The following is a 20,211-nucleotide window of genomic DNA, read 5'->3' as shown; positions in this document are numbered from 1 at the left end:
TCGAAGGCGTTTGAAGGCGGTCGAAGGCGTTTGAAGGCGGTCGAAGGCGTTTGAAGGTGGTTGAAGGCGTTTGAAGGTGTGGACCCTGAGCTCATGTCTGTGGACTTTATGTTTCTGGTTTGTGGTTGTTGGAGGATGAAGCTGAGCTCACATCAAATATTGATGAAGCGTGTGAAGGAAGTGGACCTCTCCCAGCATATTGATCAGGGAACCTCAGACTAATGGCTTTGGTTCCCAGAGGAGGACAGAGTGGGGGGCGCAGGCTAATGCTAACCACTGCTGTGGGTCCATTAGGAGGAAATGGACGCTTCCGGCCAATCAGAGCGTCGGAGCTAAGTGTTTTCACTCGGGTCCTCAGATGGTAATCTGACCTGGTTATTCCTGCAGAGACGTTAAAGAACCAGAATCCGGAGGAGGAAGGTTCTGGTTTTACAGAATCTGTGGAAACATTTATTTGTAGAGATTCGCAGTGGAATGTCACATGAGAAGCTCATGGACCTTCAGAAGGTTCCAGATCTGTTGGTTCTTTGTGTTTTTACAGTTTTATGAAAGATGAAATGGTTTGGTGGTTCAGCAACGTTCCAACTTGTGTGACTGAGTTTGAGTTTAGTTGCTTGTGATCATTGTGTTGTTGGACGTTCAACAACACAATGATCAGAAACAACTAAACTACTCCCTCCAAATTTACAAATGGCCATTAACAAACAACATGAAACAAAACAAAAAAGAGACAAAGTTTGACAAACAAGTTCCAAAGCGGCAAAAAAATTAACAAAGGACACAAAGAAAGACACAAAAGGAGAAGCAAAACGACAAAAAAGTAAACCAACAACACAAGCGAGAAAAAAACAAAACTTCAGAAACGCTGCACAAAACAACAAATATAGTGAAACGCAAAGGTACAAAAATCTGACAAAAAACAACCAAATCAAGACACAAAATGACAAAAGAACAAAGAACAATCTGGTATTTTACTTTTTGATCCAAACAACTTGTCATGCTCTAGAAATGATTTTAAATTTATAGTTTTACTAATTTACAATCTGCAGTTAATGTCTTCTCTGGAATCTTTACACTTTGAGGACCGGATTGGACCCTCTGGAGGACCACTTTTGGACCACGGGCCTCATGTTGGACACCCCTGTTGTAGCAGATTGTCATATTTCTGATCCTTTAGACCATTTTTGACTATATGGGGAAAATGAGTGAAGTATTAATCAGTGCAGTAATAGAACCACCAGGAGGTTCTGTCAGGATCTCACTAATAAAGGAGAATCGATCTTTGATCAGTGACCAATACGTTCTATCAGAAAATGATCAGAACAAAGACTCACCTCCCCTCAGTCCGGCTGCTGATGAAGATCTGACAGCAGACAGGAGGAACCTGGTGGGAGGAGCCAGACTCTCAACAACACGGGTTCTACCTAGAACCAAAGATGGTTCTTCACTCTCAACCACACGGGTTCTACCAGGAACCAAAGATGGTTCTTCACTCTCAACAACACGGGTTCTACCAGGAACCAAAGATGGTTCTTCACTCTCAACAACACGGGTTCTACCTAGAACCCGCAGCAATCTACCATTCTAGTTTAAAATTGAACCAGAGGCCTAAACCTGATTACAGCTCATTTGAAAATCTCACTCTTAGTCTCTCTCATCCAAATCTGAAAGCTCAGAAACCAGTTTTATTTGTTGTTATATATCGTCCTCCTGCTCCTTATTCTGAGTTTTTATCTCAATTCTCAGACTTTTTATCTGAATTAGTGCTCAGTTCAGACAAAGTTATTATTGTGGGTGACTTTAACATTCATGTTGACGTAGACAGCGACAGCCTTACAACAGCTTTTAATTCATTATTAGACTCAATTGGGTTTTCTCAACATGTAAATAAACCAACTCATAGTTTTAATCACACTCTTGACCTTGTCCTGACTTATGGCTTAGAAATTGAAGAGTTAACAGTATTTCCCCAGAACCCTCTTCTTTCTGACCATTTTATGATAACATTTCAATTTAAAGTAAAGGATTGTTTAGCAGCTGAGAACAAATATCATTACAGTAGGTGTTTGTCTGACAATTCAGTATCTAAATTTAAGGAAATAATACCCTCACTGTTTACTTCAGCAACATTTACTGATAAATCAGAAGGCAATTATTATTATTTTACCCCCACAGAAGTGGATTATTATGTTAATAATGCTTCAGCCTCACTGCGTACAACTCTTGATAGTGTTGCACCTGTAAAAAAGAAAGTTCTATCTCAGAGAAGACTTGCTCCTTGGTATAATTCCAGCTGTGGACTTTAAAGCAGGCATCCCGAAAGCTGGAAAGAAAGTGGTATTCCACTAATTCAGAGGTAGTGTATGTGGCTTGGAAAAATAGTCTAGTAATCTATAAAAAAGCTCTTCATAATGCCAGGACAACTTATTATTCATCTTTAATAGATGAGAACAAGAACAACCCTAGGTTTCTCTTTAGCACTGTAGCCAGGCTGACAAAGAGTCAGAGCTCTGTTGAACCTTGTAATCCTTTAGCTTTAACCAGTAACGACTTCATGAGCTTCTTTACACATAAAATAGTTCTGATTAGAGATAAAATTAATCTGGCCCTTCCTACAAATGTCACAGATGCTTTTGAATTGGCTGTTAGACCTGATGAATCTTTAGAATTCTTCACTCCTATATGTCTCTCTGAACTCATTTCAACAGTTTCTACATCCAAACCATCAACATGTCTTTTAGATCCTATCCCAACTAGACTCTTCAAGGAGATTTTACCTTTAATTAATTCTTCAATGTTAGATCTGATTAATCTCTCTCTAGTAACAGGCTATGTACCACAGGCTTTTAAGGTTGCTGTCATCAAACCTTTGCTTAAAAAGCCCACTTTAGATCCAGATGTGTTAGCTAACTATAGACCGATATCCAACCTACCATTTCTCTCTAAAATTCTGGAAAGAACAGTTGCAAATCAATTATGTGAACACTTACAAAGGAATAATTTGTTTGAAATGTTTCAGTCAGGCTTCAGAGTGCATCATAGCACAGAAACAGCTCTCGTGAAAGTTACTAATGACCTTCTCATAGCATCAGATAATGGACTAGTCTCTATACTTGTTTTGTTAGATCTTAGTGCAGCATTTGACACAATCGACCACAACATTTTATTACAGTGTCTAGAACATTCAATTGGCATTAAAGGGACAGCACTGGACTGGTTTAAATCCTACTTATCAGATAGGTTCCAGTTTGTGCATGTCAACAATAACTCTTCTGAGCATACTAAAGTTAATCATGGAGTTCCTCAGGGTTCTGTCTTAGGACCGATACTTTTCACATTATACATGCTTCCTTTAGGCAATATTATTAGGAAGCATTGTATTAACTTCCATTGTTATGCAGATGACACACAATTGTATTTATCTATGAAGCCAGATGAAACTGATCAGTTAGCTAGACTGCAAGATTGTCTTAAGGACATTAAAACCTGGATGACTTTTAACTTCCTACTGCTAAATTCAGACAAAACTGAAGTCATTGTATTTGGCCCCAAACATCTTAGAAACTCGCTTTCAAAGCAAATAGTTACTCTGGATGGCATCACATTGGCCTCCAGTACTACTGTGAGGAATCTTGGAGTTATTTTTGACCAGGACATGTCCTTTAACTCACACATAAAGCAAGTCTGTAGGACTTCCTTTTTTCACCTGCGTAATATTGTAAAAATCAGGAACATTCTGTCTCAGAGTGATGCAGAAAAATTAGTTCATGCTTTTGTTACTTCCAGGCTTGACTATTGCAATTCCTTATTATCGGGTTGTCCAAATAGTTCTCTCAAACATCTACAGTTGATCCAAAACGCTGCTGCGAGAGTACTGACAGGAGTTAGCAAAAGAGATCATATTTCCCCTGTACTTGCTTCTCTTCACTGGCTTCCTGTTAAATCCAGAATAGAATTTAAAATCCTTCTTCTGACATATAAAGCTCTTAATAACCAATCTCCATCATATCTTAAAGATCTGATAGTACCTTATTATCCTAGTAGAACTCTTTGCTCTCAAACTGCAGGCTTACTTGTTGTTCCTAGAATTTCTAAAAGTAGAATGGGAGGCAGAGCCTTCAGTTATCAGCTCCTCTCCTGTGGAACCTGCTCCCAGTTTGGGTTCTGGAGGCAGACACCCTCTCTATTTTTAAGACCAGGCTTAAAACGTTCCTTTTTGACAAATCTTATAGTTGGGGCTGACTGGGTGACCCACAGGGGTTCGGCTTGTGTCTTCATTGCACAGCTGACTCCCTCTTGGACGTCCCTTCGTTCTGCCTCTAGTCATGCTGCTATAGGCCTATAGGCTGCTGGGGGACTTCTCTTGATGCACTGAGCCCTTCTCTGTCTACCTTTACATTTAATATGTATACCGTTATTGCAGTACATTCACTCTGTTTCCCCCTGTGTTATTTCTCTGAGTGTCCCTGGTCCCAGAGCTGGATGCTTCAGATCTGTGGTTGATGTTCCACCAGCTGGTCCAGTCTCCATCATGTCCACTGTGGGATGCTGCTGCTGACCTTCCTCCAGCCCTCTGCTTCCAACTCCCTTTTTCCACCAGTCAACTCTGCATCGCCTTCACTATACTGTTATGCTAACTTACATACTGTTTGAATTTTACTGCTAGCTATATATGGAGTATGTTTAATGTCAGAGCCGTACATCATAAGAGTAAACTATGAGTCAGTTTTCAATGTTAGCTTATACTTTGTCTGTGTCACATATACTGTCATACATGTATCCAAATGTGTGTTGTGTTTTCCTTGCTTTCCCACCCCTCCCTCTTCTCCCATCCCTCCCCCTTGCCCTCTTCTGTCCTCCTCAACCCGCCCGGCCAGCAGGCAGATGGGTCCCCCCTATATAGAGCCGGGTTCTGCTCGAGGTTTCTTCCCTGTTAAAAGGGTGTTTTCTTGCCACTGTCTCCTTTGGACTGCTCTGGGGGTCAGGCATATGGGTTCTGTAAAGCGTCTTGAGACGATTTGACTGTAATTGACGCTATAGAAATAAAATTGAATTGAATTGAATTGAATTGAACCAAAGATGGTTCCTCACTCTCAACCACACGGGTTCTACCGAGAATCAAAGATGGTTCCTCACTCTCAACCACACGGGTTCTACCTAGAACCAAAGATGGTTCCTCACTCTCAACCACACGGGTTCTACCTAGAACCAAAGATGGTTCCTCACTCTCAACCACACGGGTTCTACCTAGAACCAAAGATGGTTCCTCAATCTCAACCACACGGGTTCTACCGAGAACCAAAGATGGTTCCTCACTCTCAACCACACGGGTTCTACCTAGAACCAAAGATGGTTCCTCACTCTCAACCACACGGGTTCTACCGAGAATCAAAGATGGTTCCTCACTCTCAACCACACGGGTTCTACCTAGAACCAAAGATGGTTCCTCACTCTCAACCACACGGGTTCTACCTGGAACCAAAGATGGTTCCTCACTCTCAACCACACGGGTTCTACCGAGAACCAAAGATGGTTCCTCACTCTCAACCACACGGGTTCTACCTGGAACCAAAGATGGTTCCTCACTCTCAACCACACGGGTTCTACCTAGAATCAAAGATGGTTCCTCACTCTCAACCACACGGGTTCTACCGAGAACCAAAGATGGTTCCTCACTCTCAACCACACGGGTTCTACCTGGAACCAAAGATGGTTCCTCACTCTCAACCACACGGGTTCTACCGAGAATCAAAGATGGTTCCTCACTCTCAACCACACGGGTTCTACCGAGAACCAAAGATGGTTCCTCACTCTCAACCACACGGGTTCTACCTGGAACCAAAGATGGTTCCTCACTCTCAACCACACGGGTTCTACCTAGAATCAAAGATGGTTCCTCACTCTCAACCACACGGGTTCTACCGAGAACCAAAGATGGTTCCTCACTCTCAACCACACGGGTTCTACCGAGAACCAAAGACGGTTCCTCACTCTCAACCACACGGGTTCGACCTGGAACCAAAGATGGTTCCTCACTCTCAACCACACGGGTTCTACCTAGAATCAAAGATGGTTCCTCACTCTCAACCACACGGGTTCTACCGAGAACCAAAGATGGTTCCTCACTCTCAACCACACGGGTTCTACCTGGAACCAAAGATGGTTCCTCAATCTCAACCACACGGGTTTTACCTGGAACCAAAGATGGTTCCTCAATCTCAACCACACGGGTTCTACCTGGAACCAAAGATGGTTCCTCAATCTCAACCACACGGGTTCTACCTGGAACCAAAGATGGTTCCTCACTCTCAACCACACGGGTTCTACCTGGAACCAAAGATGGTTCCTCAATCTCAACCACACGGGTTCTACCTGGAACCAAAGATGGTTCCTCAATCTCAACCACACGGGTTCTACCTGGAACCAAAGAGGTTTCCTCACTCTCAACCACACGGGTTCTACCTGGAACCAAAGGTGGTTCCTCACTCTCAACCACACGGGTTCTACCTGGAACCAAAGATGGTTCCTCACTCTCAACCACACGGGTTCTACCTGGAACCAAAGATGGTTCCTCACTCTCAACCACACGGGTTCTACCTGGAACCAAAGATGGTTCCTCACTGTGACGCTGCAGAACCACAGAGAACCTTTTAGCAAGAGGTTCCTTTCAGAACAGTTCTTCTTTCTCAAGCCTTCAGAGAACCTTTAACCCTCAAGCGACTGAGTGTTGTCATTTATGACCCCAGCCATATCATTATATTTGCCTTTTTTATATCTTTTATCTGAAAAATGTTTCCTACCATGAATTTAATCTACTTGTCCTACAGCTGCTCATAGTTTTTTGTAGAGATCGGCCAACTGGTGTGACAAGGATAATGGAAACTTGTCTGGGGTCACTTATGACCCAGAAAGATGTGTAGGTTTTTCACTATTGTAGGCCTTAGTTTTATTTATTTATTTCTACCTCTAATCGCTATATTTCAGTGTTTTGCACTATAGCTGGCAGACCTACATTTTTAGCCACAGCTGCCCTGGGGCAGACTGACTGGCTGCCAATCCACTCCTACAACCCCTCTGACCACCACCAACATTACACAGCATACACATTCATACACCAGTGGAAGTGGCAGCACTGGAGCTCAGGTGGGTAAAGTGTCTGAGCCACAGCCGCCCCTAATCTAAATACTTCTCTGCATGTTACATCGCACACATACAGATAAGATGTTTGTGTAGATTTTGTTTTTATGTACTTTTGATTTACTATTGAGGAAACAAAAGGAATAAAGTTTTAACAGAAGTGGCAGACAAAGCATGTCTAAATAAATGTTACTGTGTTCTTACAATGCATCATGTTGTTCATCTGGTTTTACTTTAGCTCTGAGTCAAAAATGATTAAAATCCATGAATAATTACAGGAGGTTACTTTAAAATATCCATCTTAAAATGCAGTGGAGTGGAATAGGTAAGAAAGCACAAAAAGAGGCACTAAAGCAGACGTATTCCTGTGTAACATATAGTGGGTCATAAATGAGCCCAGTCAGTTATTTTAGTCACTAGAACAGCTTGGTCACTTGAGGGTTAATAACAGTAAATAAACGGTAATCTAAAGGACTTTTTAGGTTCTCTCAGGAACTGTTCTCCAGGTTGTACTTTGTGTATTCTGTGTGTTTAAAGATATTTTAGGGTATTTTTTGTGTATGTTTGTTTTTATGTTTGTCTAGTTTATTTTTGTGTTTTAATGTATGTTTTGTATTTTTGTGTATGTTTTTATGTACTTCTTGTGTCTGTTGCGTATGTTTTGTGTTTTTATGTATTTTTGTGTGTCTTTATGTATATTTTGTGTGTTTTTTATGTTTTAAGTATGTTTGTGTGTTTTTTGTAACTTTTATGTATGTTTTGTGTGTTTTTTGTATGCTTTGTGATTTTGTAATTTTTGTGTGTTTTGTCTGTTTTTATGTATGTTTTGTGTGTTTTTATACATGATTTTGTGTTTTTATGTATGTTTTGTGTGATTTTTGTAATTTTAATGTGTTTTGTCTGTTTTATGTATTTTTTGTGTTTTTTAATGTAATGTTTTATGTATGTTTTGTGTGTTTTTATACATGTTTGTGTGTTTTTTGTATGTTGTGTGTATGTTTGTGTCACTGTGTGTTTCTCTCTAACCCCCTCCCTCCTCCTTCCCCTCCCCCTCCCCCTCCAGGAGCATGCGCAGTGTGCTCGGAGCTTCGGTACTTCCGTGTTGTTCGGTGTGTCAGCAGTGGATCATCACAGTCGGTAAGTTTCGCTCTGAGCTCCGGTTTTGGTGCCAGTACCGGTCGGTTCCGGCGGGTTCCAGTCGGCGGTGCGTGTGTCCGAGCGGCGGCTGCGCTCTGCGGCTCCGCGCTGCGCCTCGATCGCTCCGTGAGGCTGCGCGACCGCACACAGGGCCGCGGGTCCCCGTGGTGGCACCGAGCGGCGGCACGCTCCCGCTCGCTCGTCCCCGGCGGTGGATTAAAGGTCCCATTCGGTTGTCGGTCGGAAACTTGTTTCCTTTCCATGCCACCCCGCAGAGAATCCCCCCGCCGCAGCAGCCAATCAGAGCTGCAGGCAGCGAGACGGACAGCGCTACCAGCCAATAGGCGTCCAGCTCCGTCTAGCCCCGCCCCCCGCAAACTCCAGGTGATCTCGTCAGAGCCAGGTTCAGTGAGGGGCCACAGTAGTGATTGGTTATTAGTTACTGATCCAGAGTGATTGGCTATTGGGTTATATTGAAGCTGCAGCGTTCAGAGTTTATACCTACAGAGGTTCTACTGAGGTTCTGCTGAGGTTCTACATCCGTCTGGTTCTCGTTCCACATCCAGTCTGGTCTGCAGTAAAGTCAGATAAGAACCGATCTCCAGGCATTTTCCCTCCGTTTTCGTTCTGAAAATGTTGGCATTAATGATGTTCTCCCAAACCCAGTCATCCTGACCAGAGAACGGAACTCCGTCATCCGGTTCTATGAAGGAAGAACGTTCTTTAATCCTCCTGTTTGCTGGATGGATTAAAGTTAGACAGAATAAATAAATAGAACATCTCTAATGAAACGTTCCAGCTAACCTCATCTATGGTTCTAACACTTTAGAAACCGTCCAGCCGGATGTTCTACATGGAGAACATCTGGATGTATGTGGAACAGAACATTTCCCAGGTTCAACCTTGAAAAGAAGATATTTCTATAACTCTATCTATGTATCTATTTATAGTCTATCTATAGTCAGCTCTGTTCTGTCCAATGAGCTGTCAGGGGGGCGTGGCCTTCTCTACTAAAAGTTTTACCAACATGGCCTTACCTTTGTGTCTGAACAGGAGAGAAAACCAAAGAAGACAAGGGAATGAAGAACAAAGTCAGCAGCACTCAAGGTATCACACCTGTACACACCTGGACAAATGATATCTTTGGCTCCGTCAGGCATGGAGGTGGTAGTATCATTATACTTTCAGTTTATCTGACTGAAGTCTGAGGCAGAAAGACCACACATTTAGTGGAAGGGCACCAATTCTGGTGCCCTTCCACTAAATGTGTGGTCTTTCTGACTTGGTTCTTCAGGTTCTTGATGGATCTAAGTCAGGACTTTGGGGAGACCAGTCTAGAACCTCCATTCCAGCCTGATGAAACCAATTCTTTCCCGCGTCTGATGTGTGTTTGGACTCATTGTCTGGTTGAAACATCCAACTGTGTCCAAGATCAACCTTCTGCTGATGGTCTTAGGTTCTCCTGAAGAACGTGGAGATGATCCTACTTCTTCATTATTCCATTTACTTTGTGGAAAGCTCCAGTTCCACAGAGCATGATACTGCCACCTCCATGCTTGGTGGTAGGTTTGGTGTTCTTGGGGTTAAATAAAGTCCAAGACTGTCTGAACCCAGTCCTCATCTAGGACCAGAACCAGAGGACAATAAATCCTGAACCAACTTTAAACCACATCCAGAACCAAGACTGAAACTAAACATAAACCAGTCCCAAGAAAGTCTAGAACCAGTCCAACATCCAGTCATTGTGACAGATGCTGCTGCTGAGCAACAGCCAAAAAATGGTTGGAGGTTGCTATGGAGACGGATGACAGACAGGTGTGATCGACGATGTCTCCACTGTCACGTCTTTAAACCAGGGGAATCAGTGCTGTCATTGGTGCCTCTGTGTCACGTGGTCATGCTTCACTGTGATTGGCTGAGAGCAGCTAGCCCTGAGAGCAGCGATGTGATTGGCTGCTGTGTGTTGATCCTCAGTGAGTGTGAAGAGGAGGTCGTGGTCCTGGCAGCAGTACCTGAACGAGCAGAAAGCTGAAGCTGCTCCGCCCACTCTGTTCACACAGGTAACTAGTACTGACTACTGCTGACTGGTACTGACTACGACTAACTATTACTGATTACAACTAACTAGTACTGACTAGTGCAGACTGACTAGTCCCTTCTGTCAACATTATTCACGTGGACAGTGGATTTTATGAGATTATGTGACCTGTCTGTCTGCCTGTCTGTCTGTCAGTCCCAGTCCTTTCCCAGTAGGAGAACTGGTTTCAGGGTTGGAATGAAGCTGGAAGGCATCGACCCGCTGCATCCTTCCATGTTCTGTGTGCTGACCGTTGCCGAGGTAACCACACACACACACACACACACACACATGTTTGTTTTTCTATACCGGTGGGGACTTACCATTGACTCCCATTCATATCTAACTCCTAACCCTAACCCTAACCTTAACCATCACCAAATCAATGCCTAACCCTAAACAAACGTTTTTGCACTTTTACATTTTTCATTAACAACAATATGGCCAAGAAAACGGTGTTGCCACCCGTGGGGACCTCATTTTAGGTCCCCACCGTAAGACAAGTCCCCACCTTTATAGCAAATAGTCAGGTCAAAGTCCCCACCGGTATAGCAGAAACAAGTACACACACACACACACACACACACACACACACACACACACACACACACACACACACACACACACACACACACACACACACACACACACACACACACACACACACACCTGTGTCAGGTCAGTCAGGTGAGCATCTGTCTGTCTCTCAGGTGATTGGCTGCCGGCTGCGTCTCCATATCGACGGCTACTCGGAGTGCTATGACTTCTGGGTAAACGCTGACTCAGCAGACATCCGGCCGGCCGGATGGTGTACAGAACACAAACACAAGCTCCACCCACCCAGAGGTGAGCTCAGGTAGCCACGCCCCCCACAGGTAACACAGGGCTCAGGTGACCTCATCCACCCGCCTGTCTGTCTGTCTGTCTGTCTGCCTGCAGGTCACAGTGAGACAGACTTTGACTGGCAGCGTTATCTTCAGTCCACAGGCTCTCATGCTGCTCTGCCCACCCTGTTCACCTGTCTCACTGCAGTCAGTATACACCTGTCTGTCTGTTCGTCTGTCTGTCTGTCCACCTGTCTGTCTGTCCACCAGTCTGTCTGTCCACCTGTCTGTCTGTCCACCTGTCTGTCTGTCCACCTGTCTGTCTGTCTGTCCACCTGTCTGTCTGTCCACCAGTCTGTCTGTCTGTCCACCTGTCTGTCTGTCTGTCCACCTGTCTGTCTGTCCACCAGTCTGTCTGTCCACCAGTCTGTCTGTCTGTCCACCTGTCTGTCTGTCCACCTGTCTGTCTGTCTGTCTGTCTGTCCACCTGTCTGTCTGTCCACCTGTCTGTCTGTCTGTTCGTCTGTCTGTCTGTCCACCTGTCTGTCTGTCTGTTCGTCTGTCTGTCTGTCCACCTGTGTGTCTGTCCACCAGTCTGTCTGTCTGTCCACCTGTCTGTCTGTCCACCTGTCTGTCTGTCTGTCCACCAGTCTGTCTGTCTGTCCACCTGTCTGTCTGTCCACCTGTCTGTCTGTCTGTCCACCTGTCTGTCTGTCCACCTGTCTGTCCACCTGTCTGTCTGTCCACCTGTCTCACTGCCAACAGTTTACACCTGTCTGTCTCTCAGGGCTGTGGGTTCCGTGTGGGGATGAAGCTGGAGGCGGTCGACAGGAAGAACCCGGGACTCGTCTGTGTCGCTTCTGTTGCTGATGTCATCGAAGACCGCTTCCTGGTTCACTTTGACAACTGGGACGACACGTACGACTACTGGTGAGACAGACAGGAGTTCAGACAGATAGAAGTACTAGTATTCATTTTTGTGCTATTTACAGAGGTAGTACCATTAGTACAACGCTTATTGCAACCACTACGGCTATCAGTAGTACTATCAGAAGTATCAGTAGCAGTGTCAGTACTCGTGTTATTGTAGTATCAGACTGATTGTGCATTGATTGTTTATTGATCAATCAGGTGTGACAGCAGCAGTCCTTATATCCATCCTGTGGGCTGGTGTGAAGAGCAGGGACGACCGCTGACCGCCCCACAGGGTATGCAGTACTAGTACACACCCTGTACTCTAGTAATACACCTTGTACTTGGAGGAATGATACATGCAGTATTTGTTGTAGTACTCTGAGTACTGTGGTCTGCAGGTCACCCGAACCCAGAGGGCTTTGTGTGGGAGGAGTACCTGCAGGAGACTGGTTCCACTGCTGCTCCCAGTTCAGCCTTCACACTGGTGAGGACAGTGAGTGACTGACAGCACTCAGGTCCAATCAGAAAGCTGCCTGTGATGACTGACAGCTGTCTCTGTCCAACCAGAGAGAGCCACACGGTTTCCAGGTGAACCACCGGCTGGAGGCGGTGGACAGGAGGAACCCCATGTTGGTCCGCGTCGCAACGATTACCGACAGAGAAGACTACAGGGTGAAGGTGCGTCTACCTGCACTTACCTGCCCCTGCGCTTGAGTGATGTCATGACGCGTGCGATGATGTAACCAGGTGTTTCCCTGCAGGTGCATTATGACGGCTGGTCCACGCAGTTTGACATCTGGTGTGACAGCGACCTCCCCGACCTGCATCCTGTAGGGTGGTGTCAACGCTCAGGACACCCGCTGGAACCGCCCCCAGGTAGACAGACAGGTCAGAGAGACAGACAGGTAGACAGACAGGTCAGAGAGACAGACAGGTCGACAGACAGGTCAGAGAGACAGACAGGTCGACAGACAGGTCAGAGAGACAGACAGGTAGACAGACAGGTCAGAGAGACAGACAGGTCGACAGACAGGTCAGAGAGACAGACAGGTCGACAGACAGGTCAGAGAGACAGACAGGTAAAAGAGACAGACAGATAGACAGACAGGTCGACAGACAGGTAAAAGAGACAGACAGGTAGACAGACAGGTCAGAGAGACAGACAGGTAAAAGAGACAGACAGGTAGACAGACAGGTCAGAGAGACAGACAGACAGGTCATAGATCAACAGTAACTGTGTTCTGTGTGTGAGACAGGTTCGTCCCCTCTGTCCTCTCCGTCTCAGGGAGTCTGTCCCACTGCAGGCTGTAGAGGAGTCGGACACATCAAAGGAGCCAAATACACCGGACACCACAGGTACCTGTCTCACTCCCCACATGTACCTGTCTCACTCCCCACATGTACCTGTCTCACTCCCCACATGTACCTGTCTCACTCCCCACATGTACATGTCTCACTCCCCACATGTACCTGTCTCACTCTCAAGATGTACCTGTCTCACTCCCTACAGTTACCTGTCTCACTCTCCACATGTACCTGTCTCATCTATTTTTGCTGAGTCATGTTTTAGCTGAATCTGTTCTGTCTCAGTGCCTTCGGCTGCCCGTATTCAGACATTAACATGCGTAAGGAGGTGGTGCTTCCTGATAGGCTGGGAGGAGAACGAGTCGTCACCCTCGTACCTGTCGCCATGCATTACCACGGCAACCAGTCAGACAGGTAACCACGGTAACCGGGTGTTTGGTTTGTTGTGACAGTTAGAGCCAAAACAACAAGATTAAAGGACAGAATCTAAAGAGTGGAGACAGACAGGTCAGAGAGACAGACAGGTCAGAGACACAGGTTGCAGCAGGTCTCCATCACTACAGAAGAACTCACACATATTTAGGTTTTGTTATATCGTTCATGTGGTTTATCTTCTCACTGACTGAGTACCTGTCTGCCTCTCCCCCTGTCTGCCTCTCCCCCTGTCTGCCTCTCCCCCTGTCTGCCTCTCCACCTGTCTGCCTCTCCCCCTGTCTGCCTCTCCCCCTGTCTGCCTCTCCACCTGTCTGCCTCTCCACCTGTCTGCCTCTCCCCCTGTCTGCCTCTCCCCCTGTCTGCCTCTCCCCCTGTCTGCCTCTCCACCTGTCTGCCTCTCCACCTGTCTGCCTCTCCACCTGTCTGCCTCTCCACCTGTCTGCCTCTCCATCTGTCTGCCTCTCCACCTGTCTGCCTCTCCACCTGTCTGCCTCTCCACCTGTCTGCCTCTCCATCTGTCTCTCTACTAAACAGAAGAGGTGTTGAGGTGAAGATGGAGCCCCAAGACCAGACACTGCTGCTTCCTCTGGGAAAGAGAAGAAGACTGACCGACAGGTAGGCGAGACAGGCTCTCGGCCAGTCTGTCTCTCAGCCCGTCTGTCTCTCAGCCCGTCTGTCTCTCTGTGTGGGTGCTGCAGTAGATTATCTCTTATATAAACTGGATTATGTAAGACAAACTCAGTGCGCTGCTTCATCACTTCACAGAACGATTTAATGATAAAAACATTTGGAGGAGCTGAGCCTCAATAGAACCGGTAAAGCCTCAATAGAACCAGTAGAGCCTCAGTAGAACCAGCAGAGCCTCAATAGAACCAGCAGAGCCTCAATAGAACCAGTAGAGCCTCAGTAGAACCAGCAGAGCCTCAATAGAACCGGTAAAGCCTCAATAGAACCAGTAGAGCCTCAGTAGAACCAGCAGAGCCTCAATAGAACCAGCAGAGCCTCAATAGAACCAGTAGAGCCTCAGTAGAACCAGCAGAGCCTCAATAGAACCGGTAAAGCCTCAATAGAACCAGTAGAGCCTCAGTAGAACCAGCAGAGCCTCAGTAGAACCAGCAGAGCCTCAGTAGAACCAGCAGAGCCTCAGTAGAACCGGTAAAGCCTCAGTAGAACCAGCAGAGCCTCAATAGAACCAGCAGAGCCTCAGTAGAACCAGTAGAGCCTCAATAGAACCAGCAGAGCCTCAGTAGAACCAGTAGAGCCTCAATAGAACAGCAGAGCCTCAGTAGAACCAGCAGAGCCTCAATAGAACCAGCAGAGCCTCAGTAGAACCAGCAGAGCCTCAGTAGAACCAGCAGAGCCTCAGTAGAACCAGCAGAGCCTCAATAGAACCGGTAAAGCCTCAGTAGAACCAGCAGAGCCTCAGTAGAACCAGCAGAGCCTCAATAGAACCAGCAGAGCCTCAGTAGAACCAGCAGAGCCTCAGTAGAACCGGCAGAGCCTCAGTAGAACCAGCAGAGCCTCAATAGAACCAGCAGAGCCTCAATAGAACCAGTAGAGCCTCAGTAGAACCAGCAGAGCCTCAATAGAACCGGTAAAGCCTCAATAGAACCAGTAGAGCCTCAGTAGAACCAGCAGAGCCTCAGTAGAACCAGCAGAGCCTCAGTAGAACCAGCAGAGCCTCAGTAGAACCGGTAAAGCCTCAGTAGAACCAGCAGAGCCTCAGTAGAACCAGCAGAGCCTCAATAGAACCAGCAGAGCCTCAGTAGAACCAGCAGAGCCTCAGTAGAACCGGTAAAGCCTCAATAGAACCAGTAGAGCCTCAGTAGAACCAGCAGAGCCTCAGTAGAACCAGCAGAGCCTCAGTAGAACCGGTAAAGCCTCAGTAGAACCAGCAGAGCCTCAGTAGAACCAGCAGAGCCTCAATAGAACCAGCAGAGCCTCAGTAGAACCAGCAGAGCCTCAGTAGAACCGGTAAAGCCTCAATAGAACCAGTAGAGCCTCAGTAGAACCAGCAGAGCCTCAGTAGAACCAGCAGAGCCTCAATAGAACCAGCAGAGCCTCAGTAGAACCAGTAGAGCCTCAATAGAACCAGCAGAGCCTCAGTAGAACCAGCAGAGCCTCAATAGAACCAGCAGAGCCTCAGTAGGAACCAGCAGAGCCTCAGTAGAACCAGCAGAGCCTCAATAGAACCAGCAGAGCCTCAGTAGAACCAGCAGAGCCTCAATAGAACCAGCAGAGCCTCAGTAGAACCAGTAGAGCCTCAATAGAACCAGCAGAGCCTCAGTAGAACCAGCAGAGCCTCAATAGAACCAGCAGAGCCTCAGTAGAACCAGCAGAGCCTCAGTAGAACCGGTAAAGCCTCAGTAGAACCGGCAGAGCCTCAGTAGAACCAGCAGAGCCTCAGTAGAACCAGTAGAAGCCTCAATAGAACCAGCAGAGCCTCAATAGAACCAGCAGAGCCTCAATAGAACCAGCAGAGCCTCAATAGAACCAGCAGAGCCTCAATAGAACCGGCAGAGCCTCAGTAGAACCAGTAGAGCCTCAATAGAACCGGCAGAGCCTCAGTAGAACCAGCAGAGCCTCAATAGAACCAGCAGAGCCTCAATAGAACCAGCAGAGCCTCAGTAGAACCAGCAGAGCCTCAATAGAACCGGCAGAGCCTCAGTAGAACCGGCAGAGCCTCAATAGAACCAGCAGAGCCTCAGTAGAACCAGCAGAGCCTCAATAGAACCGGCAGAGCCTCAGTAGAACCGGCAGAGCCTCAATAGAACCAGCAGAGCCTCAATAGAACCAGTAGAGCCTCATAGAACCAGCAGAGCCTCAATAGAACCAGCAGAGCCTCAATAGAACCGGCAGAGCCTCAGTAGAACCGGCAGAGCCTCAATAGAACCAGCAGAGCCTCAATAGAACCGCAGAGCCTCAGTAGAACCGGTAGAGCCTCAATAGAACCGGCAGAGCCTCAATAGAACCGGCAGAGCCTCAATAGAACCGGCAGAGCCTCAGTAGAACCGGTAGAGGCCTCAATAGAACCGGCAGAGCCTCAATAGAACCGGCAGAGCCTCAATAGAACCGGCAGAGCCTCAGTAGAACCGGCAGAGCCTCAATAGAACCAGTAGAGCCTCAATAGAACCGGTAGAGCCTCAATAGAACCGGCAGAGCCTCAGTAGAACCAGTAGAGCCTCAATAGAACCAGCAGAGCCTCAATAGAACCAGCAGAGCCTCAATAGAACCGGCAGAGCCTCAGTAGAAACCTGTAGAGCCTCAATAGAACCGGCAGAGCCTCAATAGAACCGGCAGAGCCTCAGTAGAACTGGCAGAGCCTCAATAGAACCGGCAGAGCCTCAATAGAACCAGTAGAGCCTCAATAGAACCAGTAGAACTGCAGACGATGGTCTTCTTCTTTGTTCATGATGATGATCTTCCTTGTCTCTCTGGCTCCGCCCCCCAGACTGTCCCAGCCAACCAAATTCCTGTGTGTGAAGCAGGAGGACGAAGAGCTTCCTGTCAGAGCTCTGGGCCCAGGTACTGTGTTCTGGTTCTGGATCAGTAGAACCACCTGCCTGTAGTGTCGTCTTAGCAACAGACATTTAGAGGAACCACTATGTTTTTTATACAGACTGTAACTGAGTACATCACAGTAATCAGATTACTCTTGTGTAGAACAGCAGTTTATTTCCTCTGACGACCCCAGTCATTTATTATTCAGCTCCAAAGTAGAACATTAAAGAACCAAAGAGTCCAGCTGTGAACAGCAGAACTTTCTCAGTCCTGGACCCATGGACCGGGTCTATCTACACCCGCCAGGTAGAACATTATGACCTCCTCCAAGTGTTGTGTTGGAGACCCATCCAGACTTGGACTCCTCTAGAAACCTGAAGGTGTGCTGTGGCATCTGGACTCCTCTAGACAGGGCAGATAGACAGGTAGAGAGACAGGTGTACATGAAGATCAGGAACAGGGCTAGGCGGTAACCTTGGCGACGGCTAGTTGTCTACAAGACGTTCTAGTCTCTACAGGATGTTCTAGTGTCTATCTCGTCTGGACCCCACTAGACCTGAAGGTGTGCTGTGGTATCTGAGATGTTATCAGCAGATCCTTCAGGTTGTGAGGTGGGGTCTCCATTGGATCGGACTTGTTTGTCCAGAACATCCCAGAGATGCTGGACTGAGCTCTAGAGAACCTGGAGAGCAAATGAACACCTGAGACGGGTTGTTGTTCTCCTCGAACCATTCCTGAACCGTTTATGTTTGTTGCTGAAGGAGCCATCAGAGATGTTTCCATAAAGGGTGTAGATGTTCTGCAGTGAAGCTGAGTCAGGAGGTCCATGTCAGTGAGTCAGTCTGCTGTTTGTGCTTCAGGTGTTGTCAGAGAGCAAACAGTTGCAGGTCCGTCAGCGCCCCCCTGTGGACCGGATGACCTTAACCAGTAGCCCTCTGAACATATCTGTTGTCATGACGACGACCGTGAAGCAGCCTTGAGAGCTGTGGGAGGGCTCTCCTCGCTGCGTTTCCATGGAAACAGCCACTGGGTCTGCCTGCTGTTTCCATGGAAACGGCTCGCCATGGTAACTGCAGTGTCGGTTGTGCTCGGTCCCGCAGAGCGCTGCTGATTGATCAGGGTCACGTGACACCTGTCTCTCTGCTGAGGGGGGTGCGACAGGTGTCTCCATGGAGACCGATGATGAAAGATGGTTTTTATTTGATGACGCTACCGAGCTGACCAGTCTGTCTGTCTCTACCTGTCTGTCTCTGCCTGTCTCTCTCTGCCTGTCTGTCTCTACCTGTCTGTCTCTACCTGTCTGTCTCTACCTGTCTGTCTCTACCTGTCTGTCTCTGCCTGTCTCTCTCTGCCTGTCTGTCTCTACCTGTCTGTCTCTACCTGTCTGTCTCTGCCTGTCTGTCTCTCTTTGCAGAGCCCGGTCTGCAGGCCGCCCTCCACCAGTCTGTCTTTCTGTCGGCCCTGTCTGCCCAGCCTGGCAGGGACCTGTCTCTCTGCTGGGAGCAGCACCGTAAGCTGCTGCCGGCCGTTGCAGGAGTCCACGCCCACAGCGTGCAGCACTGGAGCGTCCAGCAGGTAGGACCATGGGTACCGCCTAGACCTGGTCATGCTCTTCATGTACACCTGTCTGTCTCTGTACCTGTCTGTCTCTTTCTCTGCCTGTTTGTCTGACCTGTCTGTCTCTTTACCTGTCTGTCTGTCTGCAGGTGTCAGATTTTATCGAGTCTCTCCCCGGCTGTGAGGAACAGGCCAAACAGTTCAGAGACGAGGTGAGACGACCAATCAGTTGCTGTAGATTTGGTCGCATCATACCGATGCTGCTGTGATCTGATTGGTTCTTGCTTCTCCCCAGCAAATCGATGGGCGGGCCTTCCTCCTGCTCACCCAACGCGACATCGTCAGGATCATGTCTATCAAGCTTGGTCCTGCCCTCAAGATTTACAACTCCATCCTGATGTTCAAACACGCCAAGGATGGGAGCCAATCACACGGCGAGGATGGGAGCCAATCACACGGCGAGGACGGGAGCCAATCACACGGCGAGGACGGGAGCCAATCACACGGCGAGGACGGGAGCCAATCACACGGCGAGGACGGGAGCCAATCACACGGCGAGGACGGGAACCAGTCACATGGGAAGGACACCTGACACCTGCAACTAGTGACTACGCACTGTTAGCCCCGCCCCCACGCCATTCAAACACTCGTCCTTCGTTTTCCACCCAAAGACCAATCAGAACAATGTTTGTGTTGTCACAACCACTCTCAGGTGTCAGTCAGGTGATGTCACTTTACAGTCTACTACTTTACCTGTAACACCTGAGTTCCATTTCAGGCTGTGCTTCTTCTGAGGGGGCGGAGCTTCGTCCAGGTGAGTCCTTCAGAGAGCTGTGATGATGCACTCAGACTGAACAGGTCAGCCCGCTGGATGGGGGCGGTGCCTGATGACGATGACACGCTAATGACACGTCAGCGTGAAGAGAGGCAGGAGATGATGTCACACTGGCCCCGCCCCATCAGTGATGACTCAGGACTACCTTTCAGGCTCCTTGGCTGATGACGTGTCAGTCAGTGGAATCAGGGTTGGTGGGCGGAGCTTTAATTACAGAGTTTATATTTATAATTTGGTTCTATTGTTCTCTACTGTGTCTCTAGAGTTCTATTTTAAAGTTTATACAGTAATAGAGATTGTATTTCCTCTGTCCTGCTGACTCCTCCCCCTCTGTGATGTCACAGCAGGCTCAGGACCAGTGTTAAACAGCAGGGGGCACACATCTAGTTTCTCAGGTTTCCACGGTAACAGCTGATGTCCTAATGTTTTCTATTTGCCTTTCCTGTTTCTATCAGTGTTTGATGACATCAATAAAGTGTCTGTCCTGA

At 47.4% G+C, this 20,211-nt stretch overlaps 2 protein-coding genes and 2 long non-coding RNA genes across 10 annotated transcripts in view; 1 reads left to right on the top strand and 3 right to left on the bottom strand.

Annotated features, from left to right (window-relative positions):
• The window catches only part of arhgap28 (Rho GTPase activating protein 28), a 16,539-nt gene extending 7,969 nt beyond the window's left edge, over nt 1-8,570 (bottom strand). Inside the window, 1 exon segment of the mRNA XM_051940289.1 lies at nt 8,313-8,570. Within this exon segment, the coding sequence (XP_051796249.1) occupies nt 8,313-8,503 (191 nt within the window). The 5' untranslated portion in view covers nt 8,504-8,570.
• LOC127531294 (uncharacterized) lies at nt 3,309-6,006 on the bottom strand. Its single transcript, XR_007938351.1, has 3 exons — nt 5,788-6,006; nt 5,563-5,697; nt 3,309-5,247 (listed from the first exon to the last, which is right to left on the bottom strand). It is a non-coding gene; the product is annotated as an uncharacterized LOC127531294 (long non-coding RNA).
• On the top strand, nt 8,177-20,211 carry LOC110960934 (lethal(3)malignant brain tumor-like protein 4). Of its 6 annotated transcripts, XM_051940285.1 has the most exons (18): nt 8,177-8,274; nt 9,328-9,381; nt 10,249-10,334; nt 10,508-10,612; nt 11,062-11,197; nt 11,291-11,382; nt 11,963-12,105; nt 12,307-12,383; nt 12,489-12,574; nt 12,658-12,768; nt 12,852-12,978; nt 13,347-13,446; nt 13,681-13,809; nt 14,365-14,445; nt 17,282-17,355; nt 18,746-18,906; nt 19,038-19,100; nt 19,184-20,211. In XM_051940285.1, the coding sequence occupies exons 1-18, from the start codon at nt 8,205-8,207 to the stop codon at nt 19,478-19,480; spliced, it is 1,992 nt and encodes a 663-aa protein (XP_051796245.1). In that variant the 5' UTR covers nt 8,177-8,204; the 3' UTR covers nt 19,481-20,211. The 6 variants fall into 6 exon arrangements, with proteins under 6 accessions (XP_051796245.1, XP_051796243.1, XP_051796244.1 ...); XM_051940283.1 differs by lacking the exons at nt 8,177-8,274; nt 9,328-9,381; nt 10,249-10,334; nt 10,508-10,612 and having other exon boundaries at nt 11,064-11,197; nt 11,291-12,105; XM_051940284.1 differs by lacking the exons at nt 8,177-8,274; nt 9,328-9,381; nt 10,249-10,334; nt 10,508-10,612 and having other exon boundaries at nt 11,066-12,105; nt 12,852-12,966.
• Nucleotides 13,825-14,445, bottom strand: LOC127531287 (uncharacterized). 2 transcript variants are annotated; one of them, XR_007938311.1, is made up of 3 exons: nt 14,218-14,375; nt 14,090-14,169; nt 13,825-14,057 (listed from the first exon to the last, which is right to left on the bottom strand). It is a non-coding gene; the product is annotated as an uncharacterized LOC127531287 (long non-coding RNA). The 2 variants fall into 2 exon arrangements; XR_007938310.1 differs by having other exon boundaries at nt 14,054-14,169; nt 14,218-14,297; nt 14,330-14,445.

The sequence above is a fragment of the Acanthochromis polyacanthus genome, chromosome 20, assembly GCF_021347895.1.
Source record: "Acanthochromis polyacanthus isolate Apoly-LR-REF ecotype Palm Island chromosome 20, KAUST_Apoly_ChrSc, whole genome shotgun sequence".
NCBI lineage: Eukaryota > Metazoa > Chordata > Actinopteri > Pomacentridae > Acanthochromis > Acanthochromis polyacanthus.
The sequence above is the reverse complement of the archived record's forward strand: the minus strand, read 5'-3'. Positions and strand labels throughout refer to the sequence as shown.